Source organism: Haliaeetus leucocephalus, unplaced genomic scaffold, assembly GCF_000737465.1.
Source record: "Haliaeetus leucocephalus isolate CR32 unplaced genomic scaffold, Haliaeetus_leucocephalus-4.0 Scaffold702, whole genome shotgun sequence".
NCBI classification, from domain to species: domain Eukaryota; kingdom Metazoa; phylum Chordata; class Aves; order Accipitriformes; family Accipitridae; genus Haliaeetus; species Haliaeetus leucocephalus.
Genome location: NW_010973138.1, coordinates 5,884,430 through 5,906,585, shown reverse-complemented (window position 1 = coordinate 5,906,585; position 22,156 = coordinate 5,884,430). Strand labels below are relative to the sequence as shown.

At 35.5% G+C, this 22,156-nt stretch overlaps 1 protein-coding gene across 5 annotated transcripts in view; it reads left to right on the top strand.

Moving 5' to 3' along the window:
* The window catches only part of ITSN1 (intersectin 1 (SH3 domain protein)), a 111,893-nt gene that overhangs the window by 31,993 nt on the left and 57,744 nt on the right, over window positions 1-22,156 (top strand). For all 5 annotated transcript variants that reach the window (XM_010580378.1, XM_010580379.1, XM_010580377.1 and 2 more), the window contains 5 exons: window positions 4,090-4,177; window positions 4,354-4,493; window positions 13,296-13,420; window positions 17,825-18,054; window positions 19,434-19,555. In XM_010580378.1, the coding sequence (XP_010578680.1) occupies window positions 4,090-4,177; window positions 4,354-4,493; window positions 13,296-13,420; window positions 17,825-18,054; window positions 19,434-19,555 (705 nt within the window). The remainder of the gene's footprint in view (window positions 1-4,089; window positions 4,178-4,353; window positions 4,494-13,295; window positions 13,421-17,824; window positions 18,055-19,433; window positions 19,556-22,156) is intronic.

Below are 22,156 nucleotides of genomic sequence, written 5' to 3'. Positions count from 1 at the left end.
TTTTTGTTGGATGCTTGGCTTTGAGGTGTTGGGTTTTTTTTTAGATTGACAGCAATAGCTGTGGCTTTGTGGTATAATCTTCTCTCAGGTGATCATTAATCTTGACCACTAATACTTCAGTTAGTGTTGCTTGAGGGGTTTATCACAATTGTGATCCCAGAAAGACGTATCACTCTGTAGTAGAAAAGGCTAAATTTTATTTGGGGCCAACCTAAAAGAGTGGATAGCTTTTTCCTGAAAAAAAAGATGAGTTTCTCAAATATCCTGTAAATTTTACTATCTAATTTGTAGAGGAAAGACTAAAGCAGTAAGTGACTTTTTTAAAAGGAGATTTTGATCCTTTAAACTCTCTGGTAGATTAAAAAGTCAATATGGTCAGTTATCTTTGTAGGATGAAATACCTTCACTTGGAAATATTTTAGTTTAATACATCTGACACTTGCTATGGAAAGATGAGTTACTCAAAGAAGTAATTATTCTTCAACCTATTAATTAGCTTCAGGATGGAGTTTAATCAAACTTGTGGAGAAATTGTATAACAATTAATCCTGGGTGATGAAAATTTGTGCTAGTTATATGATTCTGTGGTATCTGCTAGAGTGGTATTTCCAGAGATGTTCAGAAGGATCCCACCTTCCAAACACCTTAACTGAATGTGTTTTGAATCATGTTTATACTGTCTGCAGGGCTTCTGCTAGTTACCTGCAGGGATTATTTGACTCCTTGATGAACACTTTGACTCCCAAGTAATTTGGCTTTCCTCTGAAGCACTGGAAGTGGGGTATGTGGCAGAGACTTAAGATGTATAGTGGGATCTCAGTTTGTCATACGCCCTCTTGCTCAGGGTGTAGGATCAGAAGAGAACTTTCCCTCTTTAGATTGACAGGAACTGTTTTTTGTTTGCTGTGTTTGCCTTCTGCTACTATATGGAATATTATTCAATTCTTGGAGATTCTTGTTGCATGAATGTTAGTGATACCATTAATTACTTTCATCCATTTCTTCAGTACAACTAAAGGATGTGGAAAAGCATGTCGTGGATAATATTGGAATAGATGCTTATTACATGGTTGTCTGTGATTTCAGGAAACAGAACCTGACCCTCATGATCCCTTGGCATTCTCTGCCCTTAAATACTCTCCAAACTAATCTGTGTATTAATATTGAGTAGTCTGGAGTTTAGAAGTATTCTGGCCCTTAAAAATAAACAACTAAGGTTAGTATTACGTTCCACCCTGAAATAGAATCACAGAGCCATAGAATGGTTTGGGTTGGAAGGGACCTTAATGATCATGTAGTTCCAACATCTTCCACTCGACCAGGTTGCTCAAAGCCCCATCCAACCTGGCCCTGAACACTTCCAGGGATGGGGCATCCACAGCTTCTCTGGGCAACCTGTTGCAGTGCCTCACCACCCTCGTAGTGAAGAATTTCTTCTGTATATCTAATCTAAATCTACCCTATTTCAGTTTAAAGCCATTACCCCTTGTCCTATCCCTACATGCCCTTGTAAAAAGTCCCTCTCCAGCTTTCTTGTAGGCCCCCTTTATGTACTGGAAGGCTGCTATAAGGTCTCCCCGGAGACTTCTCTTCTCCGGGCTGAACAACTCCAACTTTCTCAGCCCGTCTTCATAGGAGAGGTGCTGCAGTCCTCTGATCATCTTTGTGGCCCTCCTCTGGACTTGCTGCAACAGGTCCATGTCCTTCTTATGTTGGGAGCCCCAGAGCTGAATGCAGTACTCCAGGTGGGGTCTCATGAGAGCAGAGTGGTGGGGGAGAATCACCTCCCTCGACCTGCTGGTCATGCTTCTCTTGATGCAGCCCAGGATACAGTTGGCCTTCTGGGCTGCAAGGGCACATTGCCAGGTCACGTTGAGCTTCTCATCAACCAACACCCCCAAGTCCTTCTCCTCAGGGCTGCTCTCAGTCCATTTTCTACCCAACCTTTATCTGTGCTTGGGATCGCCCTGACCCACGTGCAGGACCTTGCACTTGGCCTTGTAGACCTTCATGAGGTTTGCACGGGCCCACCTGTCAAGCCTGTCAAGGTCCCTCTGGATGGCAGCCCTTCCCTCCAGCGTGTCGACCGCACCACGCGTCTTGGTGTCGTTGGCAAACTTGCTGAGGGTGCGCTCAATCCCACTGTCCATGTCACCGACAAAGATGTTAAACAGCGCCAATCCCGATACCAGCCCCTGAGGAATGCCACTCATTACTGGTCTCCACAAATATTGCCCTGTGTTACTTTTTGTGCTTGAAGAATGATAATTTTTCTGTAAATCCTGTTTCATTTTGACATCCATTCTGCTATTTGGCTTATCTTAATGGTTCTTGAATTGGAATGATACAATTACTGATAACCTTGTGTCTTGAAAGTTTATTTCCTTTCCTCTTTTTCTTGAGGTTTATCCATCAGTACATTTAGTCTACTAGATGCCACCTTTCTTGGATTATATTACTTGAAAACTTCATTTCCACGATGCCTGTCTGCTATACTTATTTAATAATACTGTTTAAATTTTTCATCCCAAGCTATGGCATAGAGCATGCAGGTATTTGGGTGGGAGGGTGTGGTGGAAGGGGAAGTGTCAACACAAAAGGACAGTGTTATGCATGTTGTTTAAGAACATGGTAACAGTGGATGTTGGGACAGAGGTGGGCCCCCTCAGGCAGATGATTTGGGAAGTGCTGCATTATATATTGCTGTTTCTCATTTGATTCTAGGTAGGGAATAATAGTCCAATGATAGGAGTATCTCACCTTCATGATATCCTTGAAGGGCTGAAAAAGGTCTGCTGATGCTACAGGCTTTGCAGCTGAACAGTGAGGGACGCATGTAACTCTTAATAGTCAAATGCATAGTTTATCTTAATTTTGATACTTTATAAATTCACAAAGTCCTTGACTCTGCTGTGCTATCTAAGGATGTTTTTTGGAACATAAAGAGATTACAGTAGTCTGCAGTCATTGCATAATCGTAAGATCTGAGCTGTACACTGCAGAGACCCAATCAAAGACTGCCATGAGTGAAGCGAGCTAACTATAAAGTCATATCAGCATGGTCAATCTTGTGTTCTTGTAACAAAAACTAAAAACTTTTCATGGGACTCACTCTGGTATTAAGCGATTAGGTGACATTTATTCTTAAGATCGTATTATGTCATTTGCAATCCCTCATGATGAATTGAAATTGTCAGATGGTTGATTCCTGAAAAGCCTGCAATTCAAGACAACTGCTGAAATAAATTACTTAGTTTGTCTGAAAGATGGGATGTTGACATTCAGGCGGCTTTTATAAAATAAGCTGGTTTACCTCATGCTTCTATAATACGTTTTGACAACTTGAAGTTGGAGGTCAAGGCTTCTGAAGGTGTGTGAAGTAGCACTTCATCCTCCAGAAGGAGCAAGGATTATATATGAGAGAGATATATATATATATATATATGATCTACAGAAGGAGGAATTTCTCATCTGCAGGGTCTCCTGTAATATATCAGTTTACAATCTTATGACCATGTGTTGAAATTGTAAGAGATAATAATCCTCTTTCAAGAATGCTAAATCAAGAGATCTTGGACTCAAGTATTCTCATCTAACAGAGCTTGTGTTGCATAGCTTTTGGCCATAATATATTCCTTTAAAGTGAAAGCCTTTATTTTCTCTTCTTTAAATAAAATGTAAATATTTGTCTTTCTATTCCTGATCAAAGTTAACATTATTTTATTATAATGAGAATTAAATGGTTAGTAAGTGCTTGTTTTAACATTTTCTGAAATCTATCCTTGTCTTTTTGCCCTGAATTTCAAGTAATTCCAAGCCAAGTTACATATTCAATGAGAAACAATTCTCAAGTAATATGCTTAAATTTGATCCGCTCACTTTTTGTATTGTCAGAGAACTATGTCTGAGTGGTAGTACCACACAGACAGTGATTGGATAATAGCAAGACTACATAATCTGGTGAGAGAAAAAGTAAAGAATCACTTCAGAAGAAATGAAAATGAGAGGTCTTATGGCTAAAGTCATCCCTCACTCACCTTTTTGTCTGTTTCTCTTCTTGTTTTCTCTCTCCTCATTGTCCTCTTTCAGGAATCTCAGCAGATGCTTGGAAGATTGATTCCAGAAAAGCAATTGCTTAATGATCAGCTAAAGCAAGTTCAACAGAACAGTTTGCACAGTAAGTATTTTTTTTGTACATGTCTAAGTTTGTATAGGACATGATGCTTCATTGCACAGTGTACTCTGTAATTTCTTTTTTTTGTGTTGCAAGATGCATGTTGAAAAATGTTGCTTTCTATGACCTAAAATTCTCTGTGTAAGAAAATACTTATTTTACAATATGTTTGAAAACAGGAGATTCTCTTCTTACTATTAAAAGAGCCTTAGAAGCCAAGGAACTAGCACGTCAACAGCTTCGAGACCAGCTAGATGAAGTAGAGAAAGAAACCAGATCTAAACTTCAGGAAATTGATATTTTCAATAATCAACTGAAGGTAATCCTAGACTTTTTAACACTTTCTTCTAAATGCTTTGTCAATTATTTTCTAACTTGATTATGGAAAAAAATATTGAACTAGAATGATTGATATTATGTCAGTTTTGGGAATGTTCTCAAATCTATTTTGGGGGGAGGAGGTGTCATCGGTTTTTTTAAGAAAACACTACTTAGCATCCAAACTCAGAGTTTGAATCAACTTAATCTGCAGAATCTATTTAAGAATAAATTTGAGCTCTGATTCCGGTTCCATGATTGCAAATATAAATTACCAGTTTCTGCCCTTTTGCATCAAAGAAGTGCAAGACTGTAGTAGGTCAACAAATCTGCTGGAATCAGTACTTCAAATTGAAATCTGTAGTAAAAAGACTTGATTTTCTACTGACACGCAGAATTTTTATCTGCCGTTCGTAAACTCATACTTGTTCCTGAATGTAGTTGTCTGTTGTTTGTGGTTTCATGCTTTATTGATCAGTCTTTTGTTAAAACTGTGTGATTTTTGTTTATTTCTGCACAAGAAAATGACAGAGATGCAGAAGTCAGTAGAGGAAGTGTTCTTCAGGGAGAAATTATAAATCAGTCTTTACTTAGAAATTTTTAATAGCATTCATTTTCGTAAAATATTCTAATGTTAAAGTACTTTATCTGCTAATTCAACTGGTGGTTTCTCCTGAAAGCTGACTAGAAAAATACTGAATTTCCTGCAAGGTATAATAAATTGTGCTACAAGTATTTAGAAGGAAAAGCACTATGATAGGTACATGGTTCTGTAGTTGTTCTGAAATTAGTTCAACTATGATTACATCATATACTTTTAGATGAAAGGCGTGTTTGAAGTTAAGCAACAAATAGCTTGTTTTTAATATTAAAGTTATTAATAATTGTAGGAAAAATTAAAAGCTGTAGACCATACCACTACCTGTTTCAATGCAAATTCAAAGATGAATCTCGCGATCCTAGGCAGGGAGGTAGAAAGGGGAGAATTTCCGCAGAGTCACAGAGACACAAGACAAAAATGTGTGCAATTTTAAAAACAAAACAAAACAGAATGGTTTACCTCACTTTGTTTATATATGTTTTTTGGACACACCATAACATGTCATGCTTTTTGAGTGATTTTTTTTTTTTTAATGGAGTCCTTTTGAAGCGTTTTGCAGATAAATATGACCAAAGGATATTAATTCTAAAATTAGTGTCAGCATTCAGTTTGATTATAAATGACCTAGACAGTTTATAAATGGGCAGAGGGGTGAATAATCTTAGTACTGTGACAGTAGCAACTCCCCCCCAACAAACAACAAAATTCAATATTTTAAATATTGAAGGGCTTGACTTAACAAATAACAAGCTAATGATAATTAAAAATTGAAGATGCACCTTAAACAAAGACATCCATTTATCAGAATGCCTGCTGTCTATCCAAGAATACCTTGACTAATTGTAACCTATTTTGCAGTTTAATAGGAAAATTGACTTCTGTGTTCAAACCTTAGTATTTAGAGTTGTCACTTTAACTGCTGAAAATTAGTTATGTAGACAGTTCTTTGGGAAGACTTCAGCAAGCTTCCTATGACTTGAGGATATTGTGTTCTTCATTTCATAATGTATCGAAGCAGTGCTTAATAGGAAGACCACTTTTTGATGCTGTATGTTGGTATTTTTGCCTTGCTGCAGCTTTCTTTGCTTTCTTGGAAGAGATGAGTTTAAGAGGGGCAGTTGTACTATTGAAACTGAGAGGTGGTAGCTTAATTCAGAGTGAGTTGTATCTTTTCCCTTTTGTAGTTTCACTAGATGTGCAAGATGTATTTTGGGGGGCCTGGATGATTTTATTACTAGATTTAAATATCTACAAAGGCATATATACCTATTTGTGGTCTCGGCATGGAATGATTGTAGTACTCCCAGTGCCAGAGAAACCGCTTAGAAGATGCTGTGTGTGCAGCAGTGATTTAATGGCTGCTGTTCTTGTGGAGACAGCTCTCAGAACGCCTTGCAAATGAGACTTTATGCACAAAGCTAGTGAAAGCTTTCCTGAGACTCATGGTTTTATTAGGGTTTGTGTGAAGTAGACGTTCTGTTCTTAAACCAAGGCAGAACACACCTCTCTTTTAGGTAATGAACTTGCATAATTCTCAGATACTTTTACCTAAACAATCAAAAATCTGTGACAACTCTGTGGAACTGCTACTGGAAAGATGACTGTTACATTTGAAATAGGTAGAAAATGGCTTATAAATAATTGCCAAATTAATAGCTTCCCCAATTAACAGAAGAATTTTTTTTTTTTTACTTATTAGTAACTGGGTGCATAAATACAGCAGGCTTATTTGGTGCTAGAATACCTTGCAATTTGTGTAATTATCGGTCAAGTGTGTAACACATTTAAATGTATAACCTTTTCAAATCATATATCAAAAATTCCACCACATTTGAGCTCTAAATACAATAAAGGCTTCTTATCTTGTACACTAAGGGAAAATATGTAAAGATGGGAAATACAGAAATGTTTATTTTTAAAATGTATTTTTATTAAATAAATAAATTAAAACCTCAATTTTTAATCAAGGGTGTTTCTAAATTATCTTGTAGGTTTAAAACTGATAGACTTTTTAAATGATGATCTGCTCTTACTTTGTGCCTCAGTATACTAGCTGAGAGATGCGCATTTGATGGGGTGGCTGTTAGGATGGCAGCACCATAATTGACACTGTCTTGTGCAGCTTTTGTTCTCTGACAAGTGATGGAGAGGCACTGGTGCTTGCCTTGTCTTCTATAATACAACTAGCTTCTGGATGAGAAGCAGAATGATGTAGTACTGTTTGCAACCTCCCAGGAAAAAAAAGCTTATCTAAATGCTCTTTTAGGTATATACCATCTTACAGCATTTTGCACCTATTTCCTACAGGGAGAGGAAGTAGTACATGTCTTTGCTTGGTCAAAGTGCTTAATTTAATAGAAAACAGAACCAAAATTGTAAATATGTAAGCTACTGCTCTCCAAGTACAAGGTCTATGCCAAACTAGTTTTGATGAAATGCTTAAGAGACAGTGAAGTTGACAGCAATGTTAAATTATAACCTTTTGTCATCATTGTTGAGATTTATTCCTTATTGGCTATGAATATTGGTTGCATTATCTATGTGAATATATCCTTAAATTTTGCAAAACTCCATTTCTGATTCATTCTCTTGAAATACGCTACACTTGATTTACTAATAGCGAATAGAGAAATATGCCACAATAGTACAAGATAAAATGAGCAATTTAACTACTATCTAGTGTGTCTTTTCATTGATGAGGCCATAAGGTTTACCTAATATTCCAATATATTTTAGGTTACGGGTCAACTTGTTAACACCATAGTAGTATACAGTGGATTGCACTGCATTTGCCTCCATATTATAGTTTTTACATTCTGCAGTAAGTGAATACTTAAAACAAGTGTTAAATTACCTCATCTTTGTTTCATGTCTTAATAGTATATATGAGTGACTAGGGAGATAAATGAAACATTTTTTCCACTGGATCTTTTGTCATCCTTCCAAAACAACTGATTTAAATTTCTTCTGATTAGTCCTTTGGAGCTCAAGTACTTCAGTTACTTTTGTTTCAAGTTAACATCTCGAGTTGGAAATATTCATAGAATTTGGTTCCTTTTCAAAAACTTTCTGGAGTATAACATGTTATTAATATTTCAAAACAGGTAGTTTCAAGTATCTTTATTGAATATTTTTAGGTAGAACCACATGATTTCAGGAAACTGTTAGTACTTGTTTGGCAGAGAAATAGGTGCCTTAGCCTGCAGCTGGTCAGATATCCTTTTAAATCAGATTTGAGACATTTTGTCAGAGAAGATAAGGTTTGTGGATTGTGCTGTATTTGGCTATACAGTAAGTGACTGAGTTTGTAACAAGGTTGAAAGTTGGGCCACTTTTTTGTGGTTGAAGGAGTCTAACTTCCATTACTCTTTAAAAATCTTAGCCTAGAAATCTAATAATTAAAATTGATATAGATATTAGTAAAATGTAACTAGGCACTTGTTTATTTTCTCTACTTTATAAAATAATTCTGTAGAATAGAAGGCTTTGTATTAGGTTTCCTGTTTGTATAGTCCTACTATAATTTACCTTTACAAATTCTTTCCACATTCAGTGTGCTTTTACATTTCAATGTTACAAAGGTCAGTCATTACACGCTGTCAAATAAAGCAATAATAATTCTTAATACAGTTCTTGTTTCCAAAGACCAAATTATCATTTCATATAAAATAGAAGATTCAAGTATTTAGAGCTTATCTGTGTTATTGCACAGGAGAAGACAACTAATAAATTAGTGTTTCTGGAATACATTAGTCTTGCTGAGAAGCTATTCTCAGTGCCTGGAAAAAGTGGTGAGCAAGTAGAATCAAGTTCTTAAAAATGTTTTACATTTTGTGTGGTGTTCCAGTTGTTGTCAGTCCCTGTCTAGTTAGTGTGCACTGGACAAGTCTTGCATATGAATGCCTGTTTACATTTGAGCATTTCTTTCTTCCAGTCAGTGGCAATGGAAGATGCAATGCTGCAGTGCCTGGCAGTTCTCCTGGGCTGCGTCAACTACTTAGACTCCTTTCTAAAGGTCTCCATGCCATACTCAGGCAGTACACAACTATCTCAATCTGAGTGATGAACCTCCTCCAGTTATGTGCTTCACTTTACCATAAACAGATGAGTGTGCAGTGTTTAACTAAGTTAGTATTAATAAGAGGTGCTAGTACTAAAACATAACCAAAGAGAAGAGTTTATAATTTGATTCTTTATCTAATCCTTACTGCCTAGATGAAGACTGTGCCTTGAATTGCAATTTGGGCAAGGTACTAGTTAGTTATTTTTGTCTTTTGCTTATCTGAAACCTCAAGATTTTAAGTTAATTGCCTATTTTGGTCATGATGTTCAGAATTTTTAAAAAGAAAACACTTTTATGTTAAGTATTCCTACACAGCACTGTAATCTGTGATTCCAGGTATGAGAGAGATGGCAATACATTCCCTTTATCAAATCCCCCATAGCTATAACATGGGGTGAAAGGAGGAACTGTCTCTATCAAAGACAAAGCAGGTGCTTTGGGAGCTGGGGAATGGGGTAGAAGAGTATTGCTGTGGGAAAGCCTCAGTGAGCACAGAACTGTAGGGTTCTTTCCTCTGGGATCAAATGCTCTGGTTTGTTTCAAGGGGAGAAGATTTGATGGAAACCTTGTCTTGTAATCCCTGAAGTATCCTAAGTTCTATTGTCTTTCCGTCAAAAGGCAAAATTTGGGCTTAAACAACTACATTTCTAACCTTAAGGTTTTCATAGCAATATGACTTGTCTGTATATAGTGAATATTACTCTGCTGTATGAAACTCATATTTTAATTCATATTCAATATTAATGTGGGTACCTAAATGTGGCTATTGTAACATCTCAAAATTATACTTGTTAGTCTGTTTGTGAATTAAGTGGAAAGGTAACAATTTCTTTCTGCTCTTAAGGTAAGACATGCCTTGTCCTGCACACCAGAAACAAGTAAAGCATTGTTATGTCTTTGGAGTTACAATATATGATTTGTAAATGTACAGCTTTTAAGTTGCTTGTGTCTGTAAGAGATGAGTGTAGGACTGTGCTGAATATTCAGCTGGCAAATGTTTCATTCTGTTGACTGTTGAAGTGTTACTATAATTTTGTTCAACTGGTGTCCTATAGCACTGTGGGAGATGCTGATTCCTTCTCCCCCATCCTCCCACTGGTACTTGGCAAAGCAACAGAGTGTGTATCTGTGGCATGAGATACCGATCAAATATTTATTTCCTCCTAGCTAATACAAGGAAGAATATATTTTGCATTTTTTTTTTTATATCCAAAAATATTATATCCAGTGCTAGGAGTATAAGCTAGGTTAGATTTTCTTAACTGTTACAGGTATGTCACACAAAAATCTCTTCACAAAATACTGAACTAGCACATTGGCTTAGCTGGGAGGGAATAATGTGTTAAAATGTCTATGGAAGTCTTAAATAATTATTAAAATGGTCCTTGAGATCCTAACTTAGCTGAGCATATAGATAAAATGACAAAATAAGCAAACAATTTCATTATTTGGACGAGAGTTGGCAGCAGCATTTAATGGCTGTGATGCAGCAGTTAATGATCCTACTGTATTTACTCAGTATGAGAAACTGCTTGCTTCAAACGGACATGGAGGCATGGCTCATACAACTTCCCCAGCTTGCTATTTGGCAGTAAAAGTGGCATGTATCATACGTTCAGTGATGAGATAAACTTACATGTCTAAATTATACTTAAAATACAAAGTTTGGGCTAGCCTTGTAGTTGGACATCTAGTGGAAGTAAGTAATGTTTGGTGCACAGATGTCTTGCAAGTTGTAACTTTTTTTTATGTATTTGTGAATTCAGGAAATCTCTTCTGAAGGGGGGAAAATACTAATATTTAGAATTAGATGAAGATTCCTCCTGAGGCTGCATATATAGATGAACTGAATCATTCTTTCTAGTTTACAAATTTCTTGTTAAAAAGTAAACTAAGCTTGCATATGGGTTGTCTCACTTAAAAGCTTTTGAGATTTATTGGGAGGGGGTTGGTTAACTATGATAGCCTTCATACTCTTCAAGAATTTTAGTTCCTCTTTCTTTGCCTAGTGATAACTTCTATTTAACTGCTCAAACACCAGAGTGTGGGATAAAGATGCAAAGGGGAAGAAAAAACAAACCTGGGAAACACTGTTGTCTAAATAGCTTAAAATTTTGCAAGTAACAACAGGTTATATTCAGTGTTGCCTTATTAGAAAATGCATGGCCATCCCAGATCTCTCTGTTCAATAGCAAGAGGAGTTCTCATTGGCCAGGACTCAGAATCTTGAGCTTCTTTGCATACACAGTTAAGGGAGAGGAGGGGACATGAATGTGAAGGAAAGCTAGGGCAAGTAGAACAACAAAGCGTTTCTAAACGGAAGCCTGTGCTAAAGCTGAACTGAATGTAGGGGTCAGAAACCTGCGCTTTGCGTAGCAGTCTCTTTACCCAGAAAAGAGTAACAGCTTGTTAAAAATCATGAATACTAGTAAAGATATTTGGTACTTCACAGAAGTAGTGTTTTGAGCTTCAAGAGCTTTGTAGATACTTAGTTTTAAGGATTTCTGCAATCTACAAAAATTCGTAATACTGTTGGCCACGTGGAAAACTGCTTTCAACTGTGCCATTTTCTAATCTATGTCCTTTCAGATGAATGCTTGTAAATCACTCCACTGCTAATGTTCTTATGGTTGTATATTTGTCCTTTGCACTTGTACATATTTTTTGATACAAATAAGGGTTCAGGTGATCATGTAGAGAAGATGGGGACTGTGATTCCCCCAGAGAAGTTAGTTTGAAACAAGGGTCAAATCCTTTGTACCTCAAGATATTACAAGTGTAACAACATTAAAGAAGCTGAATTAATAACATACAGTTATTGGAAATGACTGTTCACTCTAGTTAGCACTTCAGAAATTTATAGTCCTGTCAGAGGCCACCTCTAGCTCCAGGTGCAGTTGACCAACTGTGTGTTCACTGCAATCTCGGATCCCTTTATTTTCTCATTGTTTTTTATGGGCCAACTACTAAAACCTCGTTATGTTCAATATTGCTAATGTATTTCCTTTCTAGTAGCCATTTTCCTTAGTCCAAAATAAGGCTATGCGTGAATGTTTATAACCGTGGGCATTCAAGGATTAAGTTTTCCCAAAGGCAATATCCCACCCCAATAATTCTGGTGATTTTGCAAGAGTAGTTTATTTTACATTCTGTAATATCCATTCTAGATCCTAACTATCTACTAAGCTTTAATGTGACTATGGAAAATAATGGTGATCATAAAATATGGTATTGCCCAAATTATCTCCATATTTCAGTGAGTTTCATGGCTTTAGCAGAGTTTTAATTAAAATTTATATAAGAACTGATTATCTCTTTAATGATGTTGAATTCAGTTTTCATTAATGAAATGAGACTGAGAGCTAGGACACAAGGTTCAGCCTAACTTTTTTTAAAACTTTCATCCATATATCAGAAATGTTTTTAATACCTTGCAAAGGTCATGTGCTACTCCTCTTCGTAATGTAGTTATTCTGACATCTTAAAATTTGTGTTAATAGGTGTAATGCAGAAAACAAATCTTGAGGAGAAGATGATGTTTATATTATTTATAGTCTAAATGTTTCAGGCAATGTCTTTGCAGTTAATTAGAGGAAAACTGACTCGTATATGGATGAATATTCTCTATGCCACGATTCCTCCCAAAGACATTGCTTAAGGAGTTCAATCTCCGGGATCTAAAACAATCCTGAAGATTCTTTAGTAAATCACCATTAATTTCAAAATAAAATCAATTAACTGAAACAGTTGCTATTATGAGCAGCTCAGAAGGCAGATTTTTGTATGTAATTTAATAAATGAATTCAAGAAACCAGCAAACAAAATAAAACATAAGTGACTTTTCAGAATAAGCTTTGTCAAACTTTTGTCAACTTTTTAGCGTCCTGTTTAAAAAAGGCTTTCTTGTTTCTTAACCCTTTAACATCTCAGGTTATATGGATAAAGATAGGAAAGCAGTAAGTGGTTTATAGACCTTTGAAATCTACCTTAAATGTCTGCCAATGCATTTGGCAATACTGTAAGTTTGAACAGAGATACTCAACCATTTGCAAGTTTTGTTACTTCTCAATGAAATATATGGGGCCATTAGTTACGATTCACATAGTATATGTTTACGCATATTTTACATTTTTCTCTAGGAGCTGAGAGAAACACATAACAAACAGCAACTACAGAAGCAAAAGAACTTGGAAGCTGAGAGGCTGAAACAGAAGGAACAGGAAAGGAAGACAGTAGAACTGGAAAAGCAAAAAGAAGCTCAAAGGTAACAAACTGCTCTAATTTAAGCCTTTTCTGTAGAGGTGTTAGAGTGCAAAGCATTTTGCAAACAAGTAAAATAAACTTTGCATTCCCAGAAGCATAATCTGATCTCAAACAATATATCACTAAGTAGCAAGAATACCCAAGACCTAGGCCAAGTTTCATTTCAGTGAAATGAAAAAAAACCCCTCAGAGAATCTCTTGATTTATCCTTGAATGGGAAGTGTGCTGTGGAGATGAGCTTCTACATCTGTCTGTGACTCTTAACTGTCACTGATACATACAGATTTCAGCAGTGTTGCTTAAATGTGTAGTGTACTTCTACACCTAGAGAGGTTCTTGAACATTGTAATTAACTAGCTGTGTCTTTTATACTAACATAGAATATAGAGCTAATGTTTTTCTGCTACACACTTGGAAATTTGTTTTCTACATATATTTATAATATATATATGTAAAATGAATGGCATATAGGCAAGCAACCAATTCTATTTTGACATCATTTATCAGTAGCTGTTTGATTTAATTTTTAGCAATTGTGAGTTTTTTATACTCTTAATGTAGACAAATGTTGGTCAAGAGATGAAAACAAAAGCCTGGGAACAAGAGGTCTTAAACTATTGTTTATAGCATTACATGGACTGTGACCTACAGTGAATCGATAGCCTGTGTTAGTACTTGGTGAGTTAATTTTTACATTTCGGGCAAAACCAAACCAAGGTCTTAGTGAAAACTGTATCTTCAAACAAAAATCTTATACATAGCAAGCAATTAAGTTTAGATAATTTTTAAATCATTTACATAAAACCTATGCATTTAAAAATCTTAAAGATCAACACCAGAAATAGTAAACTTTCTAAGAAAACAGCTTTCTATCATGAGGAAATAACTACACTAAATATGGTAATTATGTTGGAACTTTCCTTGAAAACAAGAAGGCTGCTGAGGTACTGGAAGTATAGGAATACTAAAAACGTTCTATTTCGGAGTATTAAATAAAATACTCTACTTCCTTCCAGGAAAATGCAAATTTAAAAAAACAGATTTAAAAAAAAGGAAAAACTTCTGCCATGGAAAACTTTATGTCTGACTTTTCATGCAAGTTGAGCATTCAGACATTATTAGTAATGCAAAACTTACTGCTGCCCAAATGTTCAAGCTTCTAAATAACTGTAATTGGTATACCTGATAATGAGCAGTCTGCCAGTGTTACCGATTTCCAACAAACACCAAAATTAATAAGGTAAATGATTAATACTCATAACCTGGATACTGCCCCATAATGATTACAGAAATATGCTGCCTTTTAATAGCTCTAGTGAAAGCAAAGAAAGAAAGAATAATTTAATATCATGATTATGTGCACTTTAACTTTTGGCTTAATGGATAACAACAATCACTTTATACTGAGAACCGTCTTAACAATTTTTTGTTGGTAATTATGCACATAACTTAATTGAGCAAACAAAGATACAGACATACATATTTGGGGATGATAGAGGTCTTTTTGAAGACCTCTTATGGCTAATTTGTCTTAATTATCTTATGGCTAATTCAATGCAGACTTGTATGATTGTGGGAGTAATATACAGTTCAGAGGGGAAAAAAACCCCTACATTTGAGTGAAATGAATAGACCTTACTCTTGGTGTTTGGGATAAGAACTGCCCGAGTGGTATAATGGAGCTGGTGAGAAAAAAATGGAAATTGAAAGAGTAAAAGCAAGTATAGGTAAATCCCAGATTAGAGGTCATATTCCACAATAACTAACACATCAGGAGTCTTGGAAGTAAGGAAAAGAGCAGAATATCAAGTTTTCTGTTCCTAACCCCAAGCTATGGTGCTCACACCTAGGCCTGTGTTTCTTTAGCTTCTCTGTCTCTTCTTATTCCCTTCCTTGTCTTCAACTTGTGATATTAGTTTCCATAACAATCAAAGAAGAAAATTCTGCAGCTTCTATGAAAGGAAAAAAGAAATCACACATACCCCCCACCTCCCCAAGATACATTTTTGTCTGTTCTTTTTGCTCCAGCAGTTAGAGCAAACTTGGTTTATAAGTATGGGAAGACTTAATCACTCTACTAGAAACATAATTAAAAACTCAATTTCCTGTTTAAAGCCCATCTGACTAAACTCACCAGGTGAGATACCACTCAAGTCAAATAAAATTGACCTCTGTATGCCTATGTTGTGCAGCTTCAGTGTTGCAACAAAACTTCTGAGTAATTGGCTCTGAATGCTTTGCAAATGAACATATGAAGGACAAATTTCATGATTAACATAGGAGGCTGTCAGAGCAGTGAATTTATTAACTTGTTAGATGACTTTATGTTGAAGGCAGAAAGGTGTGACAGTATTTCATAGAGGAGGAAGTGATACCTTTCACACTGGTGTCTTAACCTCTGCTCATGGTATACTGATGTGGAATATTGAAATGGTATCAGCAATTTCATTGAGAGTCAAAGATTTTTTTTGAGCTTGTAAGTTAGTAGCTGCCATCTTAAACAGATACTGGGTACCTTGATATCTCTCAGAAAATATTCTTGTCAACGCCAAACTTGCATTGATAGCCCTGAGATTTTTGCCCTCTGGTGCCAACTTACTGTTTGGAAAGTGGATTTTCCACTTAAGGAATTAATATTTTTTTTTCACACAGTTTTTGGCCAGGAATTCATGTTGTCCTTGGACAAAATACGTTCTATATAGTAGGCCAAGTCTGTAATGACCAGCTTGTTGTCATGCGTTTGTTAATAATTTTGTAAGTATGAAGAAAGTATAGAAGTGGAATAGGTCATGGAAGAAAATGAAGTACATTGTGCACCTGTTACAGAACTTTAGAATTATCTTTACTGGTGCAAATTGTTTCTAGCAGAGAATATTTATTCTTTTCTTCTGTTGTCTTGTCCTCTGTCAGAGGGGAAGGACTTGTTAGCTTTCGCAGTTGGGAATGTGAAATTTTCTGAATAGTTCTGCAAGAGTGCTGTATGAAGCTTGCATATATTTTTACTCCTTACCCCTCAACAGGAGGATCAGGGCTGCCATATTTGCTGATTACTGCCTTTTTTTTTTCCTGATTTGGCTCTTTTGAGTTTTACCTATGGATGTTTGTGGCTTTGAGAAAATAAGCAGAACCAATTTGTTTGATCGGTATTCCTGACTTCTTCCTGCATTTTAGAGCTGAAGTCAGTGCTGAGCAGATAAAAATTAAAGTGTATGATTTGCTGCTTATTGGGTTTCAAGGAAAACTTTATGGTAAGAATTCATTATTGAAAATGTCTGATGATAGCTGTAGCTGATATCTACAGGCTTAGATTAAATAAAAGGAATTGTAGGGCAAATGAAAATGGTAACTTGCAATGCTGATGTAAAGGGATACTCAGAGTGCTTGAATTAGACTGCTTGGGAAGAGATTTTCAAAAGCAGCCTTACAGTTACACGGAACTGAAGGGCTTATATATGGGTTCTTGGATGCCAAAGAGTTTTGTTTCTTCAACCAAGGGAGATTTTTTTTTCTTTTCCTCCTTTCTCCATATGGTTCATCACTTAAAACAACTGCATAGGATTTATGAATCCCATGGAAAACTATGAAAAGAGAATACACAAATATTGTTGAATCCCCAAGCTGAGACTCAGATGTTGTTGAATTGAAGAGGTGGGACTGAAAGTGTAACGTACTGAATGTTATCAAGCTTTTAATTTTCAGAGCATTGCGAGCTGAATAAGAGACTGTTCTAAGATACCTGTGTAAAGTTTCATACAATAATTAGAAAAACACAGGTAAATATATTTATTTTCATGTCACTGTAGAGGAGAAGAGATCACAACCTCAATAAAGAAGGTAGAGTTCAGCATTTACAAATCTCTGAAGAACTCTGACAAGAAAAAATAGTGTTGAATGTTTTTTCTCCATCTTACATTCAGCTCCAAAATGTAACTAGTTTATCATTTCTGTATGCTCAGGTTGCTCTGTACCTCTTTTAGAGTTCTGTGGAATTGTATTGTAAAGATAGAGAATTGATATGTGAGTTAAAATAAAAAATTATATTAAAGGTAGTTTTTTAAATGCAAAGACAAAGCAACTCACGGTAATGGAGGCCTGCACTCAGTAGTAGGTTATATGAAATAGCGTTCTGTCACTTGTCTAAGAGTCACAGCTCTCTTTATCAATACATATGAAGTCATAGCAAATCTTTCTGAACATTTCTCCTTTGCCCTCCAGGAGTCATTGTGTAAGAAGATGCCAACCATCAAGAGTGGTTGATAACTCACCAAAATAAAATTAACAACTCTTACAGGGTATGCAAAAACCATAAAGAGTACACTTTATACTATAGATCACACACAAGGACAACCAACTTTTATGGTCCTTCGTTTGACTGGCTTAAAAAAAACCCTTAATTGTCCAACAGGCGAATCCAGGAACGGGATAAACAGCGGCTTGATCGAGTGCAACCAGAAGAAGAACTTCAGTGGCAAAAAAAAATTCAGGAAGATGAAAAGCAAAAAAGGGAAGAAGTAACCAAGAAGAAGGAAAGTGAGGATAAGGGGAAACAAGAAATGCAAGAGAAACTGAGTAAGCTTTTCCAACCACATCAAGAGCCAATCAAGCCAGCTGTCCAGGCTCCTTGGTCAAATGCAGGTAGAGTAAAAAATCAAGAAATGCTGTTGCACATGCCTCTTGAACAATTCTTTTCTGTTTTGTCTTCCCATTTAATACAGAAGAATATTATGTTTCAAGATTGGATTACTAGTCTTATTAAAGTAAATCATGTATGGATTGAGCTCTAGACTCCAAAAAGTTGTTCTTTTAGGCTTCACTATTCTTCCTAAAAGTGTGGTGTTTAGCAGAGTATAAAGCACAGTTGGTGAGACTCACAGTGCCAGCTGAAGAGAGAATCTTGGCTGTAAGTTGTAAGATCTTGATGCAAGATGTCAAAAATTATTTCTGTACTTTTCTTTACAATTCTTATTTGGGTGTGGAATATATGCCTTGGGATTTTTTAGAGTAGTAGCAATATGTCATTTAGTTATCCTTTCTCCTCTTTCCCCTTCCCCATGCATGTTGCTTACTGAACAAATGACTTGAAGTCTAAGATTAATCCCCTTTTTTCTGCCACACATGATCACTTTCAGCTGAGAGTTTTTTCTCTGCCTTATAACCTGATTTTTGCCTGTATTGGGAATCATGCTTCCCCCTTAAGTGGCTTTGATACATACATGATATAATTGATTGGGAATGTAATATTTGATCAAAGGATTGCATAAAGGGAAAATTACCTTCTATCTTTTAGCCCAAATCTAGAATTGACTTAATCGAATGTCTTCTTGCTAGGTTTTATTTGTGCAGAGTAGCAGAGGGCACTTTTATGACCAAATAGGCAAAATAGGAAGTGCATTATACAAGAGCAATTTAGCTTATATCTTTGGGGTTTTTCTGTATTATTCTTTTCCTAATACTGCATCTTTAGCATGTAATTTTTTTAAAACATCATCTGTAAATGACCTCTTTTCAGCCAATCTGTATGTACTAGGACATCTTGAAACACCTTTCTTGGAAGTATAGTCAGGCTGTAAATGAAGCTGCTCTAAAAGCTGCTCTCACCAGCAGGTTCTAAAAGTATTTGGGATACCATTGATATATGCAAGAACATCACTGTTTGAATTGAACTATGGCTGATCAGATTTAACCTACAATATCACTGAAGCATTTGAGAAGTCATGTATGTTGCATCATAAATACATGATTCTTTCTATGAAAATAGATGTATATATCACAAAATTTAAAATATTATTATATTTTACCTGATGTTTAGAAGAGAAAATCGCAAGAAAATTGTATTTTAAATAATTAATTTTCATATTTCCCCTTGTGTAAAAGGGGGATAAAATACTTCTACAGACAATGTAAGGTTTGTTAAATTTTTGTCTCCACTTTCGCCTAATTTTTCAAATATTTAAAAATGTGTTTTGATTCCTCTCCCCCCCGCCCTGTATCTGTGTTTTTTTTCCTTTGCTCAGAAAAAGCTCCACTAACCATTTCTGCTCAGGAGGATGTAAAAATAGTGTATTATAGAGCACTGTATCCTTTTGAATCAAGAAGCCACGATGAAATTACTATTCAGCCTGGCGACATAGTCATGGTAAGAAGGGATTGTGATATTACTTGAAAAAATTACTTAAGCTTTTGTACTTGTGTGATTGAATTTATATATGGTAAGATTTTTTGCAGACTTGAGAAAAATATTTCAGTGAATATCAAAATGATGTGATAGGACGTAGTAACCCTATTATAATAATGGATAGCTTCTTACAGTTCATTGTAAGTGTAAAGTTTAAACATAATCTATAAGTAGATTGTATCAGTTTTAGTATGCTGAGCTGTGTGTGTCTGTCAATGTGTTTAAAAACGTTCCTATACAGAAGTTATCTCAGTGAGAGATTTCTTGTCCTCCAAGGGAATAAAGTTACTGTAATTTTCTTTTGAGAGAGTGGCTATTATGTGTGGAATCAAAAACCTGCTTTAATAAATAAAGTATGTTTCTAATAAGAAATTTACCTTTTTAAAAAAATAGTACAAGAGCAGTGTAAAATTTCTAATTTGGAAAACTGCCTTTATTAAGAGAATCCAATGTAATACTATGTGAAACAATTACACTAAGCTACAAGATGGCTACACTTCTGTCATGATCACATAAACATTAACATAGTCTTTGTATGGTGGTGATAGTTCTTCAGTAAGACTGAAAATTTTTTATACAACTCTTGTTGACAGTTTTTCACATAATGATCTAGTATAATTGTAACTTGGAATTGTTTGTATGGTAATTTAGTCTGGTTTTTTTTATCTACTTTTGTGAGATACTTCTACATTTGTTTTAAAGAGGATATACAGTAGATAAAATGACATTTCTAAAAATGGAAACTTCAAAACCTAAAAATTTGGTTGCAGGTGTGTAGATACAGAATAATTTCCTTTTTTTAAAGTAGATGAGATATGGGCATATGGTCAGCCTATAACCATCATGTTAAACTCTAAAGCAATATTCTGCTTTTGTCTCTAATTCCCTCTAAAATTATAGTTCTGTTGTTAATGACTGCAGTTATTAAATGCGTATATTAATATTAATAAATTACTAGTATGATCTTCACATGTATATGTCTATTCATAATGAAAATTCCTAGTGTAACTGTTAAATGATGCCTTGTTCACTGTGGGAAAGTATATTCATTGTAGTGTTCTACCCAACAAAATAGATTTTAAGAGCTATTGCATTTTGGCACAGTTTAGTAAGAATGGATTTTGGAAAAAAAATACACTTTGTAGATTCTCATAAGTTGTAATGATAACTATTTTTTCAAACCCATGTATTCTGGGGAGATGAACCTTCATCTCTCAGCCTTTTTGGTTTGTTGCTTTTTTTTAATTGATTGAGCTGTGTCACACTGACGTGTTTGTGACATTAGAATCTGCTTTTGGAAAATAAAAGGCAAATGCTGGATTAGTAGCACTACTGAATGACTCAGGATGAGTCCTAATGCCATTCTGAATAACAGTGCAATGTGCTGTTATTCTGCATCAAGAAATAGTATTAGTCAGTCAGCTGTTAAATGAGAGATGATACAGGTACATGGGTCTCCTTAGGCTATTGAAAAATGCTGTGTTGCTTTGCTTTCTTGGGAAATAGATTGTAGCCTAGGCATATAAGTAGACTATTTTTTTCCTTGAGGAAGAGCAACCACTATTAGGTAGACTTGCCGGCAAATAACATTTTTGCCAAAAATAAATGATTTTAAGGAGCACTTCACACATTTTAAATAGAGATTTTGAGGTAATCTGAGTCTTTCTGTATGTTACTTTTGGACTTTATTTTAACTTACTCTACAAAAGTAGGGTAACTACTCTCAATTTTCTTTATTTAACTTACTTTTGACAATAATTAAACCTGATGGCTGATTCTTGTGGGATTTATCTCCTGCTCTGTGGTAATTGCTTAAATGGGCTACTCTTAGAAAAGTTAATATAAGTAAGACACTTTTGTGAAATGTGTTATAATTCTGCCTTGCTTTAAATCATTGCTTTCCTGATGGAGGTTAAAAGGGAATGGGTAAGTGTGCTATATGACTGTTAGGAAGTCTATGCAATTTATTAATTTTCATAAATACAGATTTTGTTACCATGTAGCTTACTTGTTTTTTGAATTCACCTAGGGTAAAATTAACAAACTAGCTCGCATTGTCAAAAGTAATTCAAATGCAATGGACCAGAACTTACTTTTGATAATGGGCATTTGGACTCCTAGACTCTTCTCTGTCCTTAAGTGTTTGTCATGTCCTGTGGTTCTAAAAGGTTCGAGTTGGTTATGTTTTTTGGAAAATAATAATTTATAACCTTACATGTTGTGTCTAATTTATGACATAAATACAACTCTGTAGTTAAGCTGACCTATACAGTTAGGAGTTTACTGTGTGCAACAAAGTAAGTATTGCTTAGAATAATTGTGTTCTAAAATAGGCAAATTTAGCACTTCACCATTTTAACACTTGTAAATGGCTTTGTGTGTGCAGGCTTGTGCAATCATGTCCTGTAATCATATAGCTGTACAGAAGATACTACCCAAACTGTAACTGCCGTGAGCAAAGAATCCAGCTGAAGCCCAAATCCATTGACTGTGCACGTGGGAACCAGGCCTAAATCCTGGATGTAAATAGGGCTGCAGAATTTATTGTGTCAGAATGACTTG